Source organism: Herpailurus yagouaroundi, unplaced genomic scaffold (genome assembly GCF_014898765.1).
Source record: "Herpailurus yagouaroundi ecotype Mexico unplaced genomic scaffold, PumYag 159, whole genome shotgun sequence".
Taxonomy (NCBI): Eukaryota; Metazoa; Chordata; class Mammalia; order Carnivora; family Felidae; genus Herpailurus; species Herpailurus yagouaroundi.
In genome coordinates this window covers 28,759,383-28,785,294 of record NW_024412400.1, presented here as the reverse complement: position 1 = coordinate 28,785,294, position 25,912 = coordinate 28,759,383, and the positions used below count along the sequence as shown (strand labels likewise).

Here is a 25,912-nt window from a genome sequence, read left to right as displayed (position 1 = left end):
TTTCTTTCTTTCTTTCTTTCTTTCTTTCTTTCTTTCTTTCTTTCTTTTCTTTTCTTTTCTTTTCTTTTTTTTCTTTTCTTTCTTTTCTTTCTTTTCTTTCTTTCTTTCTTGTAGGCTTCATGCCCAGTGTGAAGTCCAATGTGGGGCTTGAACTCATGACCCTGAGATCAAGACCTGAACTGAGATCAAGAGTTGGATGTTTAACCAACTGAGCTGCCCAGGCTCCCCAATTTTCCTGGAGTTTCTAATTGCCATTTTTCTTTCACTGCATTTTTTACTTGTATCATATTATATTCCCACCTATACCCCTTTACACATACACACTTGTACCTTTAAATTGTACCTGTGATTCTAGTGAGTTTTCCCCTTTCTGGAGACCTTTCTCTTAGAGTCGTCATTCAATCCTGTTCCAATCTGGACTGAACATCTTTTAGGCATATTTCAGTACAATTATCCTGGATATCCATAGATTACTTTTCCAGCATCTACCATCTTTTGGATCCCATATCTTCCTTTGCTTAGGTACATTCTTAACTTTTTGAGGAAAAAATGCATAATAAGTCAAATTATCTGAGATCTTATGTGTCTGGATAGGTATTTATTTTGCCTTAACGGAGATTGACACTATGGTATCAATAGTATCAATCAACAGATTGAACTCTTCATTCTTTGTAGCATCTCTTGTTGCTGATGAGAAATCTGATGCAAGTCTAATCCTCATTCCTTTAGAGGTTGCTTGTTTTTTCTTTTTGAAACCCTTTAGGATTTTCTCTTTATTGTTGATGTTTTGAAACATCACAAGCATGTGTCTAGAGATAGATTCTTCTTGCCAGTCAGTGGTCCTTTTAATTTGAAGGGTTTTTTTTTTTTGTTTTTTTTTTGTTTTTTTCAGTTTTAGAAAACTTTCTTCTTTAAGTTTCTTTGATAAATTCTTCCCTTCATCTTTCTCCCTTTTGGGGGGGGGGGGGGGGACTGTTTTCTCTTTATTTGGCCTCTTACTGTGATGTTAGGACTCCATATTTTTGCTCTAAGTGTCTCTGATCTTTGCTCTCCTATTTTCAGTCTCTGACTTTTTCCTTTGCTCATGGGAAATTTACTTGATTTGATTTTTAGTGCTTCTGTTAAACTTTATAGGTTTTTAGCCACCATATGTTAATCTCTAAGAGTTTTTGTTTTGTTCTCTGGTTGTTCCTCTTTCATAACATCCTCTTCTGGTTTTATGGCTGCAATACATTCAAATCTGTCTGATTACATCAACTAGAGTTTTTGTTGTTTGCTTTGGCTCATTTTGTTTTGTTTAGGTTCTCTCTTGTTTTATTTTGTTACTCTATAGTGAAATTTACAGTTTATTTATCCTAGGCATTCATTGTCTTTAATGCTGCAGGCAGGCTCTCTTCACATACTACAGATCTTTGGTTTTCTGTTCATACTTAAGAGAAAAGGAAGCGTAGGTGGTAGAGTTTTTCCCCTTTATTAACACAGAGATTTTTTCCAGCCATGTTCCTCTCCTGGGTGGGAATTACATAAGGAAACTTTTGGTGGTACAGTGCTGGGACTCAGTTTAGAGTCAGCTGATTGGAAGCTAGCTTTCAAGCTACAGCCTCCAAGTCTCAGAATAACTTTATCCAGTTTTTTGGTAACATTCTACACACTTCTGTTTTTCAGGTTACATATGTGCCTGTAGAAGTGCTACCTGGTACATCTGCCAATCTTGAACTTATTCCCCTTTTGTAGCCTTGCTTCTTAGTCATACCTTCTGACTCTGGGGCCAGAACCCTCTCCCTTTACAGTTTCATACATCATTTTCTGGACTGACTTCTCTGCCCATTTCATTGGTCAACTTGCCTTTATCTTTTTCCTAGATATTTATTGAAATCTCTCATCCGTTGGTCACCACCAACACCCCCAGTCCTATCCCTCACCTTCTCTACTTCCTTTTCTGTTATGGTAATCCCTTCATTGTACTTTAATATTTTTATTTCAGTGGAATCTCAGGAGCAATGGGGGACAAACATAAATTTATGCCATCTTGAATCTCTCCAAGTTGGTTTTAGAAAAGCTACCAATTCAGTTTCCATTCTGAACTCTAGCAAATTTTAGATTGTTTCCACTGTATGGTTTTTTATTTATTTCATATCTCCTCAGATAGAATGAAAACACAAGAGCCATAACTGTACATTCTATTTCATTTGTTTCTTCTATAGAGCCAGATACTCAACTGTAAGGAATTTTAAAATTTCAAATGTGAGTGTTGGGGTTTAAAGTAAACCCCTTTTCTCTAACTTTACTCTTGACTTTAATCCTTCTGTTTCTTTATCTCTGCTTGCCTTGGTCCCTATTTCTTGCCTAATCAACAACATTCACAAACTTTTGTTATAGTATGTTGTTTTAATTGTTCTATTTTATTGTTAGTTGTAGTTGTTTATCTCTTACTATGCCTAATTTATAAATTAAACTATATTCATGCATATTTCAAATAACACAGATCTCAGCACATACATCTCCTAGTATGATCACAAACTACAAGAAAATAAAGGGGCACCTGGATGGCTCAGTTGGTTAAGCATCTGACTCTTGATTTCAGCTCAGATCATAATCCCGGGGTCATGGGATTGAGCATGGAGCCTGCTCAAGATTCTCTCTGTCTCTCTGGGGCACCTGGCTGGCTCAGTCAGTTGAGCATCTGACTCTTGATTTCAGGTCATGATCCCAGGGTTGTGGGATCAAGCCTTGCATTGGGCTCTGTGCTAAGTATGGAGCCTGCTTAAGATTCTCTTTCTCTCCCTCTTGCACCGTTCCTCCACTCCCCCGTTTGTGTGCTCTCTCTTGCTCTTCCTCTCTCTCTCAAAAAAATTGCTCTCTCCCTCTGCCCCTTACCCACACTAGTGCACTCACTCTCACTCTCTCTCTCTCTCTCTCTCCCTCTCAAAAAATATCTAGACCAGATGGCGTAGTCTGGATAGGTACTGAGATCCTCAGACCAATGAACCTTCACCCAAATTCATGCCTGGGGAAATGATATCTTTCTCAGCCACTGGTTGGGTAGTTAATATCATATGAGTTTAAGTACTTTCTTGTCCAGGGTCGCCTGGGTAACTCCAGCTCTTGATTTTGGCTCAGGTCATGATCTCACAGTTCATGAATCTGAGCCCTACATGGGGCTAATAGGGCAGAGCCTGCTTGGGATTCTCACTCTCCCTCCCTCTCTTTGACCCTCACTTTTTGTCACTCTCTCTCCAAATAAATAAACTGAAAAAAATTTTTTCTTGTCCATATGTCAGAAAATATGAGATCTAAACAGGACGAGATACACTAGAAAAATTTCACAACCTTTCTAACAGGCCGCGATAGTATGAATGGGGCAGCCGTCCTTAAGGGTTGCAGCCGTTTCGGGGCTTTGACTTCTGATTATTTTTGTGCAGCAGGTCTCATTAATGAAGTCCATTCTTGGCTTTGCCTGATCATTTTTCTTGGGTGATGTACAGTTTTATACATAAGCATTTTTTAATGAATCAAGGATTTTCTTCCTATTTTTTTGCAAGATAAACTTGGAAGGATTAGAACTTCTAGGGTGAAATGTCAGACTAAAAATTCCTTTTTATGATGTATTCTGCTTATTTTCTCCCTGATTTTAGGAGCTGGGAATCCAAAGTGCACAATCGCAATTGTTTTGGGAAGAACTAAAAATACCTCTGCAGCCAGGTAATAAAATAATTGTGATTGAAAAATTTATTTGGGAATAAGAACTACTCTTTCTACCCACATAATTTACTTAAAATGCACCATTTAGAATTACAAATCATAATAATATAAAGCATATTCTGAGATTAATGTTACATTTGTGTTTCACAATTGTTTTGCTGTAAGATTATATCTAGGAACATTTTAGGGGGTGTTTCTATGCATTCTTCAATGTGGAATTTCTTGTATTAAAAAGTGTTGCTGAATCCTCAAAGCTGTTTGGGTCAGATTATGAGACATATAGAAATTTTCAGAACTGTCTGTAAGTAATTAAGTGATTATATATTTAGATCAAAGGCGATAGTCTTGGCAACATTTGATACTGTATATCAGTTCCTAGTTTCCACTCTGAGTAATGAGAAGCTCAATCAAATAACTTTAACTTATTTTCAACTTATCACTGTTATGGTTCCCAAATACAGCCTGCATCCAACTGTGTCTGATGTATGCCTTTTACACAATTCCCATTCCAGACATCATTGCTTACATGATTACGTGGTAACAACAAAAAAAAAATGACAATTGCAACTCCACCTAGCATCTGTTTTATTTTTCCACATAGCAAACTTTTCCTAACATCTGGTTTTCTTTAACCAGACACAAACAACACACCATGGTTCTTGTTCCTATCAACACACCTGGAGTAGAAATAATAAGGCCTTTGTCAGTTTTTGGCTATATGGGTAAGTACTCAACCAAGATAAGCATGCATTAGCTAGCAGGAAGACGGGAATATGCAGTAACACTGAAGGTAACAGCATTATAATATAGGAAATGTGTTCTTAGAAATCCTTTGGTGCTGACAACTATCTTAATATAAATGCCAGTGGTGGTGGTGGGGGGGAATATATATATATGTGTGTGTGTGTGTGTGTGTGTGTGTGTATGTGTGTGTGTATGTGTGTGTATATATATGTATATATATGTATATATATGTATATATATACATACATACATAAATGTCAGTGGAACTCAGAATAGAGCAAATAAAGCTGATACAGCACTGGACCTCACTTTGTTTACTTTTGAGAAAGGGTAGATTGTATTCAAGGAACAGTAACTCTGGCTGCTATTCATCCCTTTGTCATCCAGCAAAATGGATTAACGAAATAGACTTAGAAAAATTAAATCTATATAATCCACAATGAAATTCACTTTTATCTTCAAGTTTAGCTTTCTTAACCAATCGAACTGCAAGGGCTATTAATAAGCAATGAGTTCTGGAGCACCTGCGTGGCTCAGTCAGTTAACTGTCTGACTCTTGTTTTCATCTCAGGTCCTGATCTCACGGTTCGTGAGTTCAAGTCCTGCATTGGGCTCTGTGCTGGCAGCGTGGAGCCTGTTTGGGATTCCCTGTCTCCCCTCACCCTCACAAAATAAACAAATAAACATTTTTTTAATCTTTTTTTTTTTTTAATTTTTTTTGGCGTTTATTTCTGAGAGACAAAGAGAGACAGAGCATGAGCATGGGAGGGGCAGAGAGAGGAGGAGACACAGAATCAGAAGCAGGCTCCAGGCTCTGAGCTGTCAGCACGGAGCCCGACGCGGGGCTTGAACTCACAAACTGCGAGATCATGACCAGAGCCAAAGTCAGATGCTTAACCGACTGAGCCACCCAGGCACCCCTAAAATGTACTTTGAAAAATAAACAATGAGTTTTGATTGATTTGAATGCAAAACTTTTCCATTCTTCTGTGCTTGGGTGGAATTTCTAAGAAGCAAGGATACTTTTGTTTCTGGCCACCCAGCTCAAGCTCATGTTCGTTGTTGCCTTGCTGCTCAGGTAATTCACTCAGCAAGTATTTATTGAGGGCTGACCACTGTTCTAGGTGCTTAGAATACATTAGTGAGCACAATAGGTTAGGATCTCTGACCTCATAGAGCTTACATGATAGGGGAAAGAGACAGGTGATAACTACAAACATGTAAATAAGTAAATTATAGCAACTTAGCAGGTAATAAATGCTATGGAAAAGTTTATTGAACCTCAGGCTCTGTGGTGACCCTGGCTTTCTCTTTATTGTTGAATATGGCTAATAAAAATGTCCAAGTAGCAGATGAAAGACTTAGAGTTTTAGAGAACATTTGGCATCACCTTCCATAGGATGCACCCACAGATTAAGTGTCGTTTGCAAGAAGGTGATGAACAAGTTCACTGGAGCAAATTGTGAATGGGAATTTGTTGGGTTGCAGAGCAATAGCCTGAAGACCCCCCAAAATGGATTTATAATTCAGGTTGCCTGGAAATAACCTCCACTTCAGAGCCTGTTTTTGAATTTGCAGTGAGACAAATTCACCAGCACCTCTCCAACTCCCCATGCCCAAGGCCAAAAGAAACAATTGTAGAGAAGGTTGATTATTAATGTCTATTCTGACAGGAAAAGGGTGTGGAGTTAGCCTGAGATTATCTCCAGAACCAGGGGTTGGGGAGGCAGTAAGGAAGGGTGGGCGGTGTGACGTAGACAAGAGTGTGAATGTGTTCCCATTCTCTGTCCGATGCCAGCATTTCCCAGAGGCAAACACATAGTGAACAAGCCTGGACTGGGAGAACACATACCTCAAGGCCCAATCTGTGCTGAGCCTGTTCTGTCCCTTTGAGCAGGCGCTTTGCATGTCCGGGCATTGGTTTACACAATGATAAAATAAGAAACCTGAATCACATTACTCACTTTCGACTTTTGAACTATTGGAAGCTTTTTTTTTTCCAAGCGTAATTTTCTGTGGAAGGCCATACATAAAAAAAAGTCTCAGAAAAGAAGCAATAATCAAACAATAATGATCTGATTGGATGTATGAAAATGCCTTCCCTTCTAGTAACTCTACAACTTCAGAGAATGAGTTTGAAAACCTCTGGATCAAATGATTTCTAAAATCTCTTCGAAGTGGAACAGTTGAGTTTTCTGGGTTCTAGGGTGCTAGGGGTTCAGAGTTCAGGATCTACCTAGGAATATCTGTGACATATGAGGCTTTTAACTTGGACTTCTTTTGAGTAATTATTAATTACATACGAGTATTTTTTGGTCAACCCATTTTGATCTTCAAAATTATATTTTCTATTTTATAGATTATTTACATGGAGGACATTTTGAGATCCATTTTAATCAAGTACGAGTTCCTGCCACCAATATAATATTAGGTGAGATAACTTTGGAAAAATGATTCTCCAGTACTGTGTACTAAAATATTTTCAGGTCTAAATCTGGAAAAGATATGAAGTCTACCTTAATTTAGGTATTTTTCCCTCTTAGATACCTTTCCCTCTTACCCCATTTGTAAGAGAACATTTTTCCATTTGGTGGATTTTCTTACATGGAATAAGGTTTTATTTAAGTGTTTGATATGGTTTTGTATATCACATTAATTGAAAACCTAGCTAAATACAAAAAATACACAATTCAGAGCGACACACTGTTTCCTAAAATATGATCTTCAGGCCTTTACTTGTTTTAAGAAAACCTCACAGTACTTTCTGAATTTAAGTCTTACATACAAACACATTAGAATCATAAATAACTTTGCATACTGAATACCTGGAATGACTTGACCCTCTTGCTTATTGGAATCCTACCCAACCTTCAGAGAACATCTCAAGTGGTACCTCTTTCAGAAAGGTTTTTGTGTTCTTCACCCCATCCACTCAATAAACCCCTGCTGCCTGCCGAGTCCTGAGGATACAAGCTCTGTTTCCTTTGCCTTTCTTTGTTCTCCTCCATATCCCTTATCCTTAGCATCCTTGCCCCCGCTTCTAGATTCCGAACTCCTAGTGAAGGGACTGTGTCTTATTTACCTTTGTAACCATTACAGCATTTATAAAACAGCATATGCATAGTTGGTACTCAGGAGACATTCTTAAATTGGATTAAAATGTTTAATGATTGTGGTTTAAAAAACATAGAGATCAGAGGGGCACATGCACCCCAATGTTTATAGCACCACTATCAATAATAGCCAAATTATGAAAAGAACCCAAATGTCCATCGACTGATGAATGGGTAAAGAAGATGTTGTACCTATATACAGTGGATTATTACTCAGCAATCAAAAAGAATGAAATCTCAACATTTGCAACAACATGGATGGAACTAGAGTGTATTATGCTAATGAAGTAAGGCAAAGAAAGACAAATATCATATGATTTCACTCATAGGTGGAATTTAAGAAACACAACAAATGAACATAGGGGAAAGGAAGGAAAAATTAAAAAAAAAAAAACAAAAACAGGGAGGCAAGCCATAAGAGACTCTTAAATACAGAAAACAAACTGACAGTTGTTGGCAGGGAGAAGGGTGGGAGTATGGGCCAAATGGGTGATGGGTGTTAAGGAGGGCACTTGTTGGGATGAGCACTGGCTGTTATATGTAAGTGACGAACTACTAAATTCTACTGAAACCAATACTACACTATATGTTAACCAACTTGGATTTAAATTAAAAACAAAAAAAAGATTTTCTAGTCCCCCTCTCCCCACAAAAAAAAAGTTCTACAAATAATGAACATTATTACCGAACTGACTTTTTTCCTACCAGAATGCCATTTTCATTGAGGGCAGTTCATCATTTTCTCAGCATTTATTTAAATAACAAAGTAAATGGCTGTGGTCACTTTCATGTTCTTCTTTCTTTCTTATAGGTGTAGGCAGGGGATTTGAAATCGCCCAAGGCCGCCTTGGACCTGGTAGAATCCACCACTGTATGAGAATAGTAGGTCTGGCAGAACGTGCTTTGCAGATCATGTGTGAACGGGCAACAAAAAGGGTGGCCTTTAACAAGAAACTGTTTTCACATGTAAGGATGATTACTTACTTGAGTTTATTGTAGCCCCGTGCGCTACTGACCTTGAAACAAAATAGCATTACTTGGTCATAGAGAGATCTCCTCTACATAAATAAGATGGGTTTTTCCCCCATAAAGTATATTTATGTCTGTACGTAAATATAGTCTGATGGAGATCTTTAGCTTTGTGAAAGATTAAATAATTCCTAAAGTGCTTCAACACCTCAGTGCAAACAGTATGGACAATTCCTTCAACTTTCTCAGATTCTTGCTCTCTAGAGAACCTGGTACATTAGCCCTTCTCTGTAGAGAAGGCTGTCATAAAGAAGAAGGATTGGCCTTGTTCTTTGGCTTTCTGGAGGGAGTACGTGAGGAAATATAGGAAAATAACCTAAAGCTCAGTAAAAGGAGAAAGATCAAAAAATGGAATGGACTGCCGTTCTTTGCCTTTCTTTGTTCTCCTCCATATCCCTTATCCTTAGCATCCTTGCCCCCACTTCTAGATTCCGAACTCCTAGGAAGTCTAGGAAGTGAGTTCCCTGTCACTGGAAAACTGCAAGTAGAAATGGGATCAGTATTTGGTGGGATGTTCATGATGTTTTGAATTCCCAACTATAAATTATGTACTGCTAAGTCTGTTGTTTACAAAGCAGAGTAAACAATATAGTTACATGTGAGCAGTATAGTCAGAATTAGAGAATATTTATCAAGAGGGAAAAGAAGCTGTCATTCCAACTTCCTTGGAAAACTTTATAAGAGAAGTGGGATATGCAAGTCATCTCCCAAAAACCCTTGTAACTTTTAAGGCAAGAAAAATTATTTTTTACATATTCAGTACTTAGGATGCTAACGGTTTAGTGGAGTGGTAGAATAGTGTTTGTGTTTGCTGGACATGTGTGTTTTAGTACTTTGGTCCCCTTGTCAAGTACATTTGTGAGCATCTTTTAAAATTTCGTAGTATATTTTTTATTTTAAATTCCTGTAGGCTATATTTGCTTTTTGTGATATTATTCAGCATATCTGTAATTTAGTTGTAACACAGTTTTATGGGAAAATACAGCCTATCTTATGGTGCACACCTGGGAGTAATCTGTGGGGAACCCTTTTAATATATGGTGAGGGCAAGGGTTCAGCTGTTGGATGGACACTGTAGGAGAAAGTAAGGTATGAACTTTTGGGGTTGTGGATACAACTCCATGCTGCTCTGTGTATGAGCTAAAGAGTTGCTCATGGCATCAATATCACTTCCTACATACACTTTTCTCTTTTCAAGATTGCCACCCAAACCCCGGAGCAGGATGAAGGGCGGGCACAGAGAGGTTGCCCCACAGACCTCTTAAACACATAAAAGCACTCTGCTTAAGTTTCATGAGAGATGTTTTTAACACTGTATGAGAGGGAGATTTCCCTCCTGCTTTTTGTAAGTTAATGTATCAAGCAGAACAAGCCCCCGCTTTTCAAAAATATGCCTCCCTTCACTGGAAACTTCTTGCACTTGGCACAAAGAAAATAATCTGGCAGAAGCAAAAGAGACGTGGAGGCATATCATAAACAAAAATCTGAGCCAGATTTTTTTTCAATTTATGAAAGTAACATTCCATTTCCATGAACTTGGAGATTCTTTCCAGCTGCCTTCTAAATTATTCCAGGCACTAAAGCAAAAAGTTCTGTATCAAAATTCTGTTTTAGTAAATAAATCTGACAACTCCTTAGAGCACTCAGTTTCTATCCATTTAATGCTTTTAAGCAAATCTAGGGTCTATAGAGACCCAGCTGAGAACACTTTCCTTTATTCCAAAGCTAAGAAATAAATGTATTTGTAGTCTGTTCATGAAGTTATAATCACCCAGCTTTACAGCCATCAAAAATATGCTCACTTACCACTGGGCCTTGTTTGAAATTGTTAATGCATAGCCTGGTTTCAACCTCTAGGGAGTCATCCGATAGAAATATACTGGTGACACACAAATGTAATTTAAAATTTTCTATCAACTACATTTTTTAAAAGTAAAAAGAAACAGAAGAAACTGATATTTGTAATATATCTTAACTCACTATATCCAAAATGTTATCATTTCAACATGAAATATAAAAGTATTATTAATAAGATATTTTACTTTCTTTTTAAAAAAATACCCATTTTTCTAAATTGGTTGTAGATTTCACACTTGTAATGCATCTCAATTCAGACTAGGCATATTTCAAATGCTCATAGCCACATGTGGTTAATAGCAGCTACCATATTGAACATCTCTGTTTTAGGGAAACTGATCAAATAGCCACTGTTTAAGAAATGTACTAGCACAAACATAACCAAGCATAAAAATGACTGTGGAAGGTTAACATGGCTCAAATAATTGTACTGTAATTGGCTGCTGGTCAAACTTGACAAATATGGTTCTCTACTGTAAACAGCAGTTCTATGACTAGGATTGGGAACAACAACAAAAACCCATACGGTTAACCAGAAGCATTTGTTATTGTCTACTGAGTTTCAGTGCTGAATTCTCAATGTTTGCTTGCTTGTGGGATTTATGATAAGTTTTGGTCCCCCTATTCTCCACTTACCTCCCACTTCTCTTCGAAGTTTTTACCAATGGAGAAAACTTACTAAGACAATTAAGAAACAAGTACCAACTTTTTTTAATTAAATTTTTTATTTTGAGGTCATCATAGATTCACATACAGATGTAAGAAATAATACAGAGAGATCCCTTATTCCCTTTCCTAAGTTTCCCCCAACGGTAACATCTTGCCAAACTAGACTACAAAGTCAGAACCAGGATATTGTCCTTGATATAGTCCAGATCTAGAACATTTCCATCATTGGGGCGCCTGCGTGGCTTAGTCAGTTGAGAATCCAGCTCTTGATCTTGGCTCTGGTCATGATCTCACAGTTCATGAGTTCAAGCCCCACATCAAGCTCTGTACTGACAGTGTGGATCCTTCTTGGGATTCTCTCTCTGCCCCTCTGTGCGTGCTCTCTGTAAATAACTTTAAAAAAAATTTACATTGCCATAAGGATCCCTCATCTTGTCCTTTCATGGCCATACCCACTTCCTCATTTCTTATCCTCACCTCCTCATTAACCCCTGACAACCTTTAATCTCTTATTCATTTTTATAATTCTATCATTTCAAGAATGGAATCATATAGTATATAAACTTTTGGGGTTGGTTTTTTTTCACTCTGCATAATTCTTGGAGATTCATCCAGGTTATGTGTATCAATAGTTGGTTCCTTTTTTTTTTTTTAATTTTTTTAACCTTTATTGATTTTTGAGACACAGAGAGAGAGCATGAATGTGGGAGGGTCAGAGAGAGAGGGAGACACAGAATCTGAATCAGGCTCCAGGCTCTGAGCTGTCAGCACAGAGCCCGACATGGGGCTCGAACTCACGGATTGTGAGATCACGACCTGAGCCGAAGTCGGACGCTCAACCGACTGAGCCACCCAGGCGCCCCAATAGTTGGTTCCTTTTTATGTCTGGGTAGTATTCTTTGGTATGGATTCTCACAGTTTAGCTGTTTACCTGATGAGGCACATCTGGGTTGTTTCCCGTCTGTGGCTGATACAATTAAAGCAGCTATAAACATTCATGTACAGGTGTTTGTGTGAACATAAGCCTTTTCTTTCTCTGGGATTAATTCCCAAGAATGCTGGGTCATGTGGTAGTAGCATGTTTCGTTTTTAAAGAAACCAGCAAACTTTTTTCCAGAGTGACTATACTGTTTTTCATTTTCACCAGCTGTGTAGTAATGATCCAGTTTTTCCACATCCCCACCAGCATATGGTGTTGTCACTGTTTTGTTTTTAATTTTCTTTTAGCCATCCAATAGGTTTATAGTAATAACTCATTGTGGTTTTAATTTATATTTTCCTAATGGCTAGTCATGTTTGAACATCTTTCATGTGACTATTTTCCATCTTATATCCTCGTTGATTCATGTCTTATGCTCATGCTCTTCCTGGATTTTGTGTGTGTGTGTTTTGCTTTTTAATTGCTGAATTTGGAGAGTTCTTCATATTGTCTAGCTAATTCCATAGCTAAATATTGACTTGCAAATATTTTCTCTGTCTCTGTAGCTTATCTTTTCATCTTTTCATCCCCTTAACAGGGTCTTTCACAGACCAAAATTGTTTCATTCTGATGAGCTCTAATTTGTCAGTTTTCCTTTTATGGATCGTGTTTTTAGTCTCAAGTCTAGGAACACTTTGCCTTGCCCTAGATCCTGACGATTTTCTTCTATAATTTTTTTCTATGAGTCTGCAATCTATTTTGAGTTAATTTTAGTATAAGGTATATGAGAATTAGGTCAAGGTTTATTTCTTTGCCTATGGATGTCCACGTGCTCAGCGCCATTTGTTGAAAAGGCTAGCTTTCCTTAATGGAATTGTTTTACATCATTCTCAAAAATTAGGCATATTTGTGTGGGTCTATTTCTGGTTCTCTGGTGTATTCTTTTATCTATGTCTGCCCCTCTGCCAATACCATGCAGTCTTGATTACCATAGTTACATAATTAATCTTAAAATCAGGATGGCTAATTCATCTCACTTTATTCTCTTCAAAATTCTAGTTCCTTTGCCTTTCCATATGAACTTAGAATAATCTTGTCTATGGCTTCAAAAAATCCTCCTGAGATTTTGATAGGAATTGTGTTAAACCTATATATCAGTTTAGGAAGAAATGACATCTTTATTATGTTGTGTCTTCTACTCTGTGAACACAGTATGTCTCTCCACTTTATTTAGCTTTTCTTTGATTCTTGCTATCATCTATGTGTAGCTTTTAGCATACAAATCCTATACATTTTGTTATATTTACATCTAAGTATTTTAGTTTTTTGAGTGATTATAAATGATATTGTGCTTTTAATTTTGATGTCCATGTGTTCATTAATGGTATATATAAATATAATTGATTTGTGTATGTTTATCTTAAAATTCAGTGACCTTTCCAAACTCACTTATTAGTTTTGTAGATTGGGTGGGTTTTTTGTTTGTTTTTTTGTAGACCATGGTGTCATCTCCAAGTACGAGAAAGTTTTAATTCTTCCTTTCAGATACGTATATATTTTATTTCCTTTTCTGGCTTCATATCACTGGCTAGAACCTCTAACACTTTATTGAATAAGAAAGGAGAGAGTGTATATCCTTGCCTTGTTCTCAATCTTAGGGAAACATTAAGTAATAATGTTAGCTATAGGTTTTTTTAATGTTTATTTTTGACAGAGAGAGAGACAGAGCATGAGTAGGGGAGGGTCAGAGAGAGAGGGAGACACAGAATCCGAAGCAGGCTCCAGGCTCCGAGCTGGCAGCACAGAGCCCGACTCGGGGCTCTAACCCACGGACCGCGTCATGACCTGAGCCAAAGTGGGATGCTTACCGACTGAGCCACCCAGGCGCTCCAAGCCATAGGTTTTTTTTTTTAGATATTCTTCATTGAGTTCCCCTCTGTAATTAGTTTTCTGAGGATTTTTATCTTTTATCATGAATGAATGGAATTTTGTGAAATGATTTTTCTGCATTGATTTATATGATCATGTGATTTTTCTGCTTTAGCCTTTTTAAGATGGTAGAGTGCATTAATTGATTTTCAAATACTGAACCAGCTTTGCATCCTTGAAATAATCCCAACTTTGTCATGGTGTATAATTCTTTTTTATATATTGCTGAATTCTACTTGCTAATGTTTTGTTAAGGATTTCTGAATGTGGAGTCATGAGAGATATTGGTCAGTAGTTTTTTGTTTTGTTTTTGTACTGTCTTTATCTGATTTTTTTTTAATTTTTTTTTCAACTTTTTAAAATTTATTTTTGGGACAGAGAGAGACAGAGCATGAACGGGGGAGGGGCAGAGAGAGAGGGAGACACAGAATCGGAAACAGGCTCCAGGCTCTGAACCATCAGCCCAGAGCCTGACGCGGGGCTCGAACTCACGGACCGCGAGATCGTGACCTGGCTGAAGTCGGACGCTTAACCGACTGCGCCACCCAGGCGCCCCTGTCTTTATCTGATTTTGATATTAGGATAATACTGTGTTTACAAAGTGATGTGGGAAGTTTTCCCATCTCTTTTACTTTCTGGAAGAGATTGTCTCGATTGGTGTTAATTCATCTTTAAACATTTGGTAAGAGTTCTCTAATGAACCCATTGGGCCTGGAGATTTGGGTCCGGGAGGTAGCTTTTTTGAAGATTGATTTCCTTAATAGTTATAGGGCTATTCAACTTATCTGTTTTATATTGAATGAATTGTGGGTGGTTGTGTTTTTTGAAGAAGCGGTCCATTTTATCTAAGCTGTCAAGTTTGTTGTTTAGAGACGTTCATAATATTCTCTTGTTACCCTATTGATGTCTGCAGGGTCTTTAGTGACATATCCCCCGTTTCATTCCTGACATTGGTAATTTGTGCCTACTTTTTCCTTTGTCATTCTTGTTAGAGACCTGTTGCTCTTAATGATCTTTTCAAAGAATATAAAATATATTAATACATAAAACTATCCAATAGAATTGTTATATTAGGGTTTAACATTAACAGGATCTTTGTTTTATTGATTTTCTCTTTTTTTTTCCAATTTTACTGATTTCTGCTCTTTATTATATACTTTCTTTTGCTTTCTTTGGATTTATTTTGCTCTTTTATTTTGGTTCTTGAGGCCATAGCATGGATTATTAATTTGAGACTTTTCCTCTTTTCTAATGTATGTTTTTAGTGCTATAAATTTCCCTCAGTGCTGCTTTACCTGTGTCCTACAGATTGTGATATATTGTGTTTTCATGTCAATTCAGCTCAGTGTCTTTTTCAATTTCTTTTGAGACTCTTCTTTAACACATGAATTATTTAAAGGTATGTTACTTAGTTTCCAGCGTTTGGAGATTTTCCTGTTCCTCTGTTCTTAATTTCTAGTTTGATCCCATTGTGGTTATAAACAAAGTCTGTATTATTCCATTTCTTTCAGATTTGTTGAGATTTGTTTTATGGCTCAGGATATGGTTTATCTTATTATATGTTTGAGGACACTTGAAAAGAATGTGTACTCTGTTGTTGGGTGGAACATTGCTTGGTAGTGTTGTTAAATTGCTGTATATTCTTGCGGATTTTCTGTCTAGTTGTTCTCAGTAGTTGAGAGAGGGGTGTTAAAGTCTCCAACAAGGATTGTGGATTGGTTTACTGCTCCTTTGGTTTCTATCAGGTTTTTGTTTTATATATACATATTCAGCAGCTCCACTGTTTGATGCATATACATTTACAATTTGCCCTTTTATCATTGTATAATATCCCTCTACGTCTTTGGTGATTTTCTTTGTTCAGAGTCTGCTTTATATGATATTAATATAGCTGTTTCTACTTTCATTTGATTGTTTCTATACTATATATTTTTTATTCTTATTTTTGCTTTCATCTTGCTTATATCATTATATTTGAAGTGAATTTCTTCTAGATGGCATTTAGGTGGGTCATGTTTTTCAATCCACTCTATCAGTCTTTATCTTAAGTCTGCCATTTAATTTTTTTGTTTTGTGTTTGTTCTGTTTTTCATTTCTGTTTTCTTTTTCCTGATTCCTTTAGATTAAGTTACCATTTTTAGAATTCCATTTTGATTTATCTGTAGTGTTTCTGAGTGTACCCACACACTGAGGCATGTGTGCAGAGCACATAAACAACTTGACTGAGTTCTCAAAAGCCATAAACTACTGAAACTCACTGAAGGTGAGATAGATAACCATAGTATTCTGCAACTAGTAAAGCAGTTGAATTCATAGTTTAAACTCTGCTGAAATAAGAAATCATCAGGCCCAGATGGTATCACTGGTAAATGCTACTAAACAGGTAAAGAAGAAATAACACCAATTCTCTGCAGTCTTTTCCAGAAAGTAGAAGCAGAGGACACTTGCCAACTCATTTTGAGCCCAGAATTGCCCTAATCCAAAACCAGATAAGAACAAACTAGACTAATATAGATGCAAAAACCTATTAGGAAATAAAGTCCAGCAATATATAAAAAGAATAGTATACCACAACCAAGTAAGGTTTATCCCAGGAATGCAAGGCTGATTCATACTCAGTAATTCCTAAGAAAAAAATTATTGTAATCTGCCATGTTAGCCTGAAAAATAAAAAGCACACAATCATGTCAACTGATCCAGAAAAGCACTTGACAAAATTCAACATGTATTCATGATGTAAACTCTCAGCAAACTAGGAATAGAAAGGAATTTATTCAGCCCAGTGCAGAGCATCTGAAAAATTAATGATGGAAGACTAAATGCTTTTCCCCCAAGATTGGGAACAAAGCAAGGATGTTTACTCTCACTACTCATATTTATCATCATAGAGGAAGTCCTAGCCAATGCAGTGAGTCCAAAAAAAAAAAAAAAAAAAAAAAAAAAAAGGCATATAGTTAAGGGAAACAAAGAGGTAAAACTGCCCATATTCACAAACAACATGATTATTAGAAAATCCCGAGGATCTACCAAACAAAACAACCTTCCTAGAACTGTGTTGAGCAAAGTCATGAGATATAAGATCAACACATAAAATCCATTTTTTGAACAACTGGAATGAACAACTAGAAACTGAAATTCAAAAAATACTATTTACAATAGACTTTTAAAACACAGATCTAACAAAACATATATAGTATCCAAATGCTAAAAATTATAAAATTGATAAAAGAAATCAAAGGAAACCTAAATATAGAGAAATACTGTGTCCATGCACTGTTAAACTAATAGTACAGACGTCAGCTGTCTTCAAATTGATCTATAGATTTAATGTAATCCTAATCTGAATCCCAGCAGGACTTTTTTTGTAGATATCAGCAACTGGTCCTAAAAATTATACAAAATGCAAAGAAACTAACCAAAACAATTTGAAAAAGAAGAAGAAAGTTGGAGGAATACGGTCACTACCTGATCTAAAAACTTACTGTAAACTACAACAACCATGACTGTGTGGTATTAGCAGGGGGAAAGACACATAGATCTTTGGAACAGAACTGAGTTCAGAAATAATCTCATAAAAATAAGGGTCAAATGATTTTTTATATAGGTGCAAAGGTAGTTCATGGGGAAAGGTTAACCTTTACAGTAAATGGTATTGGAAAGGTTGAACATTTATAGGCCAAAAAAAAAAAAAAAAAAAAAATGAACCTTGTCCTAAAGCTCATACCTCACATAAAATTTAACTCTAAATATATTGTCGATCTAAATGTAAAAGTTAAAACTAGAACACTTCTATTTAAAAAAAAAAAAACAAACCTTTGTGTCCTGGGATTAGGCAAAATGTTTTTAGACATGCACCAAAAGAGCAACCATAAGAGAAAAAAATTGACAAATTGGACATCATTTAAATTAATCACATTTGTCCTTTGAAAAGTTACTATTAAGAAAATGAAAATGCTACAGACTGGGAGAAGATATTTGCAAACTGCCCATCTGACAACTGACTTGTATCCTTAATAAAGAACTTAATAAAGAATAAACAGCAGTAAGAAAACAATCCAATGTTAGAAGTGGGCAAATGACATGGACATGCCATCAAAGCAGATATATAGATGGCAAATAAGCACATCAAGAGGTGATCCACATTATTAGTCCTAGAGAAATGCAAACTTAAACTACCATGTAAGAGCTCTGCTCACTGTTAAAATGACTAATGTTAAAAAAAAAAAAACAAACCAAGTGCTAATGGTTTTGAGAGCAGTTGGAACTATTAACTGTTGGTGGGAATGCAAAATGGTACAGCTGGTCTGGAAAACTGACAGCTTCCTATAAGCATTTACCAGATGATCTAATAATTCCATTCTCTACATCTGCTTTAAAAAATGCAAAATATAGTCTTAAAAAACCTGTATGCACATGGTTATAGAAGCTCTGCTAATAATCACCAAAAACTAGAAACCACCGAAATATCCGTCAGCAGGTGAATGGTTAAACAAACTGGTACATCCCTGCAATGGAATACTACTCATTCATAAAAAGGAATGAACAGTTGGTACACAGAACTTGGTCAATGACACTCAAAAGCATTATGTGGAATGAAAGTAGCCAGTCTCTAAAGAATTCATGCTACATGATTCCATTTGTATGACATTCTGAAAAAGCCAAAACTATAATAACTGAGAATTGATCAGTGGTTGTGAGAGTTTAGGGGTTGGGGAGGGTGTGACTAAAGAAGGGCATCGGCTTTAAGGGGAGATGGAATTGTTCTAGATCTTGATTGTGGCTACACCAATCTATAGGTGGGGTACAACTGATAGAACTGTTCACCAAAGGTAAAGGTCATTGTTACTAAATAACAACACAACCAAGGACTATTATTGCACCTTCCCCACATTGAAATTGTCCTGGGAATTATCTCGATTATAATCTGGTCCACCATCAGACATTATCCAAGTTTCAATGAGATTATGAGATTAGCATTCAGGAGGGCCAGTGAGGAGTGTTTTGGCAATAAGACGGTTGCTCAATTCAGCCATCTTGACTTTAGACATCAAGATATCCAAAATAAATTATTTTTCTGAGCAAATAAAATTTCTTTCTAAAATCTAACAATGTTAATTGTAGCATTCCACAAGTATGTGGTTGCCTGGTATATATCAAGTAAGTCAACTCTTCCATTAAAAAATAATGGAAGGGAAACAAAAATATAAAAACAGGGAAGGGGACAAAACCTAACAGACTCTTAAATATGAAGAACAAACAGGTTGTGGGAGGGGATGGGCTAAGTGGGTAAAAGGCATTAAGGAATCTACTCCTGAAATCATTGTTGTACTATATGCTTATTTTTAATTTTTTTTTAAATTTACATCCAAATTAAGTAAAATAAAAATAGAGTAAGGTTTGGGAACAGTCAATAGCCTGGAGTATTTTACCAAACTACAAAGTTCTATTGGATGTGGACTCACAACTTATCCACTCCTCCTTTTTGTTGCCCTTTGCTCCCCCCTGCAGGAGGTTGTGGCTCACTGGATTGCTAAAAGCCGCATTGCCATTGAGAAGATACGTTTGTTGACCCTGAAAGCCGCCCACAGCATTGACACTGTAGGCAGCACTGGTGCTAAGAAGGAGGTGAGGCCCCTTGGACCACCATCTGCCAAGGCTTCTTCAGTTTCTTTCACCCACTGGGCATTTCAGGTTTCGTGGTACCCTGATGGCACTCAGAATATTGGAGGTTTCCATGTGATTTTGGTTTCCAAGATTATAGATACAGGTCACTTGCTAGTTTTCCTTTCACTTGCCTGTTTTAGGGAATGATTTTCAGGGTGCAGAATATCTTCAGTATTCTTGAGATGCAACAAGGAAGAGGGAAATGCTAGACTACACAGACTTGGAATTGTACGCGGTATGTAACTTTCTGCTAGCCATGTGGCCTTGGGCAAAGTATCTGATCTTTTTGCCTGTGGCCTAGGGTTTAGCGAAGAGTGGCAAAGATGACATAGAATGTGTAGCACTTTGCTACCACATAGTGAATGTTTCATAAGAGACTCCTTTCATTCCCTGCTTTATGTTTCTGGCTTACATGGAGTGAGAACGTGATCGTTTAATTCTAAAAGCCAATAAAATTGGTAAAAGAGAACTCATTAGTGAAGGCTCTTGAATTCTTTTTTTTTTTTTAACTTTTTTTTTTTAAGTAGGCTCCACACCCAACATGGGGCTTGAACTCACAACCCTGAGATTTAGAGTTGCATGCTCTGAGCCGAGCAGGTGCCCCTTGAATTTTTTTATGATCCCTAAGGTGATGAATGTGATTTATCAGCTGCCTTAAATCCTTTTGGAAACAAGTTATAAATAATAAAATATGATTTGGAAAAGATCTCTCATTCCAGAATGTATTGATTGCAATATGGCCATTAGTGGCATTACAACGGATCTCTTTGATGGATGCCAACAAAGATCCTGTTTCAGTGATGAATTAATGTGGGAAAGTTCCCTTGTCTCATTTCACAAAGAAAATACAGATTATATAAAATTCTGCCACATTGTGTATTGTCGAAGAGAGAAACCTTCTTATATCTTGCTTATGCAGATTGCAATGATTAAAGTGGCTGCCCCTCGGGCCGTCTGCAAAATTATTGACCGGGCGATCCAAGTGTGTGGAGGCGCAGGTGTTTCCCAGGACTACCCTCTGGCTACCATGTGAGTAGATGTCACTTAGTAATTGTCTTCATCTGACAGGCTTGGAATGGGACTAGAAATCTATAGCTGCCTCGACACTGTTTAAGAAGAAAATACAGACACTAAAAGTATAGTTCAAAGCTAAGTGAGGTGTAATATAGGTGCAATGGTTGCTCTTAGGATCACAATTATTTCACTGGGCACATTGGGGCTCGTGGACTAGCGAAGAAATGGCATAGGGGTTCACCCTGAAACCAGTAGGATCACACAGGATCACAGATGGCAAAGGGAGCCCAGAGCTGGGCGTAAGTATGTCCTTAGGTCTGTTTGCCACGTCCGCAGGGATGCCTCAGGCCAGCGACCATCTCAGGTCCAGATTCTGGTGGCTGGGAGCCGAGGAACACTCTCCATTGCCTGTCACCTCGCAGCCCCGTGCCACCTTCTTTCGCACACTGGAGAATCTGGTGCCCCACCAGTTTTTCCCAGAAATCTTTAACCATAAGAAAGAACTAAACATATAGAAGTGGTACATATTTAACTTCACTGCCTGTGGCTTACCTGAGGTATCTCTTAGGTCTAGCAACTTCTAGAACCCTAAAGCAAACCAAGACTGAGATTAAGCCCATTGCACTGGGCCACTTAAGATTCCTCTTCCCAGGGCGAGAACTTTAAATGGCATTTCCAAGCCCTTGGGCTTACTTTCCTTGATTTTCTTTGTGCTTTTTCTCATCACCGTCTTGGCAAGATTTCAAAAATGAATAGTCCTGGCTTAGAATCAGAGTGACTGACATTAAAGTAGCAGGTTTCTCTTTGATAACTCCTGCCATCCCTGCGCTTTTTGTTTTTCCAGGTATGCCCTAACACGAGCTCTGCGCATAGCAGATGGGCCCGATGAAGTCCACCTCTCCGCGATCGCGGCACTGGAGCTGCGGGACCAGGCCAGAGACATGAGGTCCAAGGTGTAGGAGGCAGCGGCATCTCACCTCCAGACAGACTTCTCGAGCTCCAGCATTTGCACCTCATTCTGTTTTTGCACCAGTTTGAGCACAGGATTAATTGCTCGTTTTCAGTAAAGATTTGAGCATCTGTTTTGATCAGTGGGTCTTATCATTTAAAGGGTCACACAGGTTTAAGTTAAATAAGAAATTGTATAGCTGCCATCATTCAGTCTATCACCTAAGCAATCAGCATTTATTTTTAAAACATTCAGCTTGTAAAGAGATAATGAAGTAAACTGCATAGGCATAAAAATATTTTCACCTTTGGATTCTCAGAAATTGTTCCATTTAAATAAATATCCAAGGAGTCACTGTTCTGTAAAAAACATATTGGTGTCGTTTTTAACACTGGGTTTAGGGAATGGGTTAACACTTTTAGTATTACAGTGTTTGCACTGGAGAGAGCTGCAGGAGTCATTTAATGCAGATAAGCCTCTTCATAATTCAACAGAAAACATTTATACATAAAATCTGAATACAGTTTAAACCTTACTAGAAAACATGGCATATTATAAGAAAATGTAATTAAGAAAATTTTTAATTCTGTTGATGAGAAGAGTGGATAGGTGAAGCTACAAGAAAGTAAGTTAGTTTTGAGAGATTAAAAACCGTCTGCTCTGAATGCCATTCTGTTAATATCAAATCCTAAGCAAACATTCTTGCAGCTTTTTAAATCAGTGTTGCCCAATATAGCGGCCACTGGCCACATGGAACTCTTGAGCACTTGAATTATACCGAGTGCCACTGAGGAACTTCAGGTTTTTTAAAGTTTAATTAACTATTGATTCTTAGTTACTGGAAAACTTTTAAGTATGCCTATAATAACTTGGGTATGTGAATTTACTTTTTCAAATGTAAATTTTATGAAATCTAAACACGGAGGAAGTATTTTAGTTGAAAATTTAGAATCCAAAGTAGGAAACAGAGTCACTGTAAAATACCAAATTTTAAAGACTTACTATGAAAAAAAAAGGTAAAATCCCTCATTAATACTTTTTAAGTTGTGATTACATATTGAAATAAAATGTAGATATAAGGCATACCTTGTTTTATCGTGCTTCACTTTTTACACTTCTTAAAATTGCGGATTTGTGGCAGCCCTGTGGTCAAGCAAGTCAGTCGGCACCATTTTTCCAACAGCATTTGCTCACTTTGTGTCTCTGCCACATTTTGGTAATTCTCACAATATTACAAATGTTTTATTATTATATTGAACTGCAATCTCAATAGAACTTGAATGGATGAGGACTCACTTTTTTTTTTTAATTTTTTTTAACGTTTATTTTTGAGACAGAGGGAGACAGAGCATGAATGAGGGAGGGTCAGAGAGAGGGAGACACAGAATCGGAAACAGGCTCCAGGCTCTGAGCGGTCAGCACAGAGCCCGACATGGGGCTCGAACTCACGGAGTGTGAGATCGTGACCTGAGCCAAAGTCGGCCGCTTAACCGACTGAGCCACCCAGGCGCCCCCCTAGGACTCACTTCTTATGGATGAGCAAAGAAAGTGGTTTCTTGAGATGGAATCTACTCCTGGGGAAGATTTTTGAAATGATAAAAAAAAAAAAAAAAGACTTAAAATACCACATAAACTTAGTTGATAAAGCAGCAGCAGGATTTCAAAGATTTGACTCCAATTCTGAAGTTCCGCAGGTAAAATGCTACCAAATAGCATCACAGACTACAGAGAAATAGTTCATGAGAAAAATGCAGCAAATTTCACTGTGTTGTCTTACTTTAAGGAATTTCCCAGCCACCCCAACCTTCAGCAATCCCCATCCCGAGCAGTTAACAGCCACCAACATAGAGGCAAGAATCTCCTCCAGCAAAAATATTGTGACTCGGTGAAAGCTCAGATGATGGTTAGCATTTTTTAGCAATTAAGTATTTTTTTTTAAAGATTTTGCTTTTCAGTAATCCCTACATCCATTGTCAGGCTCGAACTCACATCCCTGAGATCAAAAGTCACTTGCTCCACTGACTGAGCCACTCAGGTGCCCCCCTAAAATATTTTTAATAAAGGTGTGTCCACTGAGTTTTAGACAATGCCATTGCATACTTAATGGAGTATAGTGTACATGCCCTGGGAAACCAGAAAATTCCTTTGACTTGCTTTATTGTCACATTCACTTTATTGTGGTCTGCAACCAGTCCCACCGCATCTCTAAGGTATGCCTGTGACTGAAGTAAAATGTTATTAAAATCAATTTCACCTGTTTCTTGTTACCTTTTGATGCCACTGGAATATTGGTAAAAGTTTAAATTTTCAAATGAAAGTATTTTTATTTCTAAAAACTTTAAAACTCTGTTATATGAGCATACACATCACAAACATTTATTGATGTCCAGAGATTATTTAAATGCCTTCTTGGAGTGGGGAGCAGGCATTTAACAAAGACCTGGCTCTGATTCTTGTGTGTCACATGGGCCTCCTAAACATTTGCCTTTGAGCCTTAACCTCTCTACACCTCAGTTTTTCTTTCTGTGCAGGGGATTAACTTCAATCCTTGCCTTCTGAGCATTCATTGTGACCATCACTAAAGCCATGTAGAAGCACTTGGATATTCTGAACCACAATATTTTATAAGATATCCTCATGTGAAGGAGATAAAATAACCCAAGCTATCGAATCTTATTTCTAGTTTTAAATGTCACTTAGAAGAAATCAGGATTGGGGTGCCTGGGTGGCTCAGTCAGTTAAGCATCTGACTTTTGATTTTGGCTCAGGTCATGATCTCAGGGTTTGTGAGATCGAGCCCTGTGGTGGGCTCTGTGCTGACAGTGCGGACAGAGCCTGCTTGGGATTCTCCGTCCGCCCCATGTGCACACGTGTACTCTCACTCTCTCAAAATAAATACACTTAAAAAAAATTAAAGGTTTATGTCTGGTACTTACAATTTTGTGATAATTTTTTCCTATGCCTTTGAAGAAAATGGTCTCAATTGGTGGTTGACTTAGCTCATCTATTTTTACTTATGTCTGTCATGAACACAACCATCCCTAAGCCAAGTCACTCCATGTGATCCATATTCACTTCTCTCCCCTACCATTCATTTATTTAGATAAAATATTATAAAGAATGGTAAGGGTTGTTTTGAAAAGGAAAATTATAGTCTCCAAAGAATGAAAAGATCGAGGGAGACTTTGCCTCAGCCATGGTGACTCAGCATGGAAACTCAGAGCCATTTCTAGGACGTCCTCAGGCTGTCCCTGGGAGTTGCCTTGTGGCCGTATGCCCAGGGGCAGTCAGCCAGCTTTGCCATGCCATGGTGTTCGGTGTTCGAAATGAGAAGTTGCCCTCCATAATAACCACATGGCAGGGAAGGAGGAGCGCTCACCAGGCAGTGCCGGACGTCATGACCTCTCCAAGATCTGCATGTGGTCAGCCGAGGGGAGGAGGGACCTCGGGGACAGCCTGCCAGGGAAGTTCCCAGGAGGCTCCATGCAAAAGTGGTCACGCAAGGTGTAGCAGTGCTTGTCCAGGGGAGTGGCCAGTTAAGGATCTCTTTGGTGGTTGATATTTTACCCTCAAAACATACAGCAGAAAGTTTGTGGACAAGTAGATTTCCTCATCAAACTGCGATTACTTACGGAGGCTTCCCCGAAGACTGCATCACCCCAGCTCTTTCCATACTCACTTTCTGTCCAAGAGAACTAAAGTAGGTGAAAACAGCAAAGTCCACAGCGGCATGTAGATATTTTAATAGGTTGATAGGGCTTGCAAAAAAGCCAAAACAAAACAACCACGTTTTTCGTCCTTTCGTGAATTAAGCTACAACAGTTTCTGAGAAGTTCAGAAGGCAGGCATTTTTTTACCCAGGCTTCTGAAGGTATTCAAATTAGTAAAGGTCTTAAAGGATATTATAAAGTGAAATGTATTTAAGAAAATGTCTGGAAAAAAAAAAAAAAGAAAATGTCTGCTATGGGGCACCTGGGTGGCTCAAACGTCCAACTTGGGTTCAGATCATGATCTCACAGTTTTTGAGTTCAAGCCCCACATCTGGCTCTGTGCTGACAGCTCAGAGCCTGGATCCTGCTTTGGATTCTGTGCCTCCCTCTCTCTCTGCCCCTCCCCCACTCATACTAACTATCTCTCTGTCTCTCTTCCTCAAAAATAAATATTAAAAAAAAAATTTGGGGGCACCTGGGTGGCTCAGTCGGTTGAGCAGCCGACTTCAGCTCAGGTCATGATCTCAAGGTCTGTGGGTTCCAGCCCCGCGTTGGGCTCTGTGCTGACAGCTCAGAGCCCTGAGCCTGTTTCAGATTCTGTGTCTCCCTCTCT

The 25,912-nt window shown here is 37.9% G+C and overlaps 1 protein-coding gene across 1 annotated transcript in view; it reads left to right on the top strand.

Annotated features, from left to right (window-relative positions):
• The window catches only part of ACAD11 (acyl-CoA dehydrogenase family member 11), a 91,542-nt gene extending 69,814 nt beyond the window's left edge, over positions 1 to 21,728 (top strand). Inside the window, exons 14-20 of the mRNA XM_040480199.1 lie at positions 3,636 to 3,702; positions 4,339 to 4,424; positions 6,806 to 6,877; positions 8,371 to 8,525; positions 19,471 to 19,587; positions 20,546 to 20,655; positions 21,485 to 21,728. Coding sequence (XP_040336133.1) covers positions 3,636 to 3,702; positions 4,339 to 4,424; positions 6,806 to 6,877; positions 8,371 to 8,525; positions 19,471 to 19,587; positions 20,546 to 20,655; positions 21,485 to 21,599 — 722 coding nt within the window. The 3' untranslated portion in view covers positions 21,600 to 21,728. The remainder of the gene's footprint in view (positions 1 to 3,635; positions 3,703 to 4,338; positions 4,425 to 6,805; positions 6,878 to 8,370; positions 8,526 to 19,470; positions 19,588 to 20,545; positions 20,656 to 21,484) is intronic.
• The last annotated feature ends 4,184 nt before the right edge of the window (positions 21,729 to 25,912 follow it).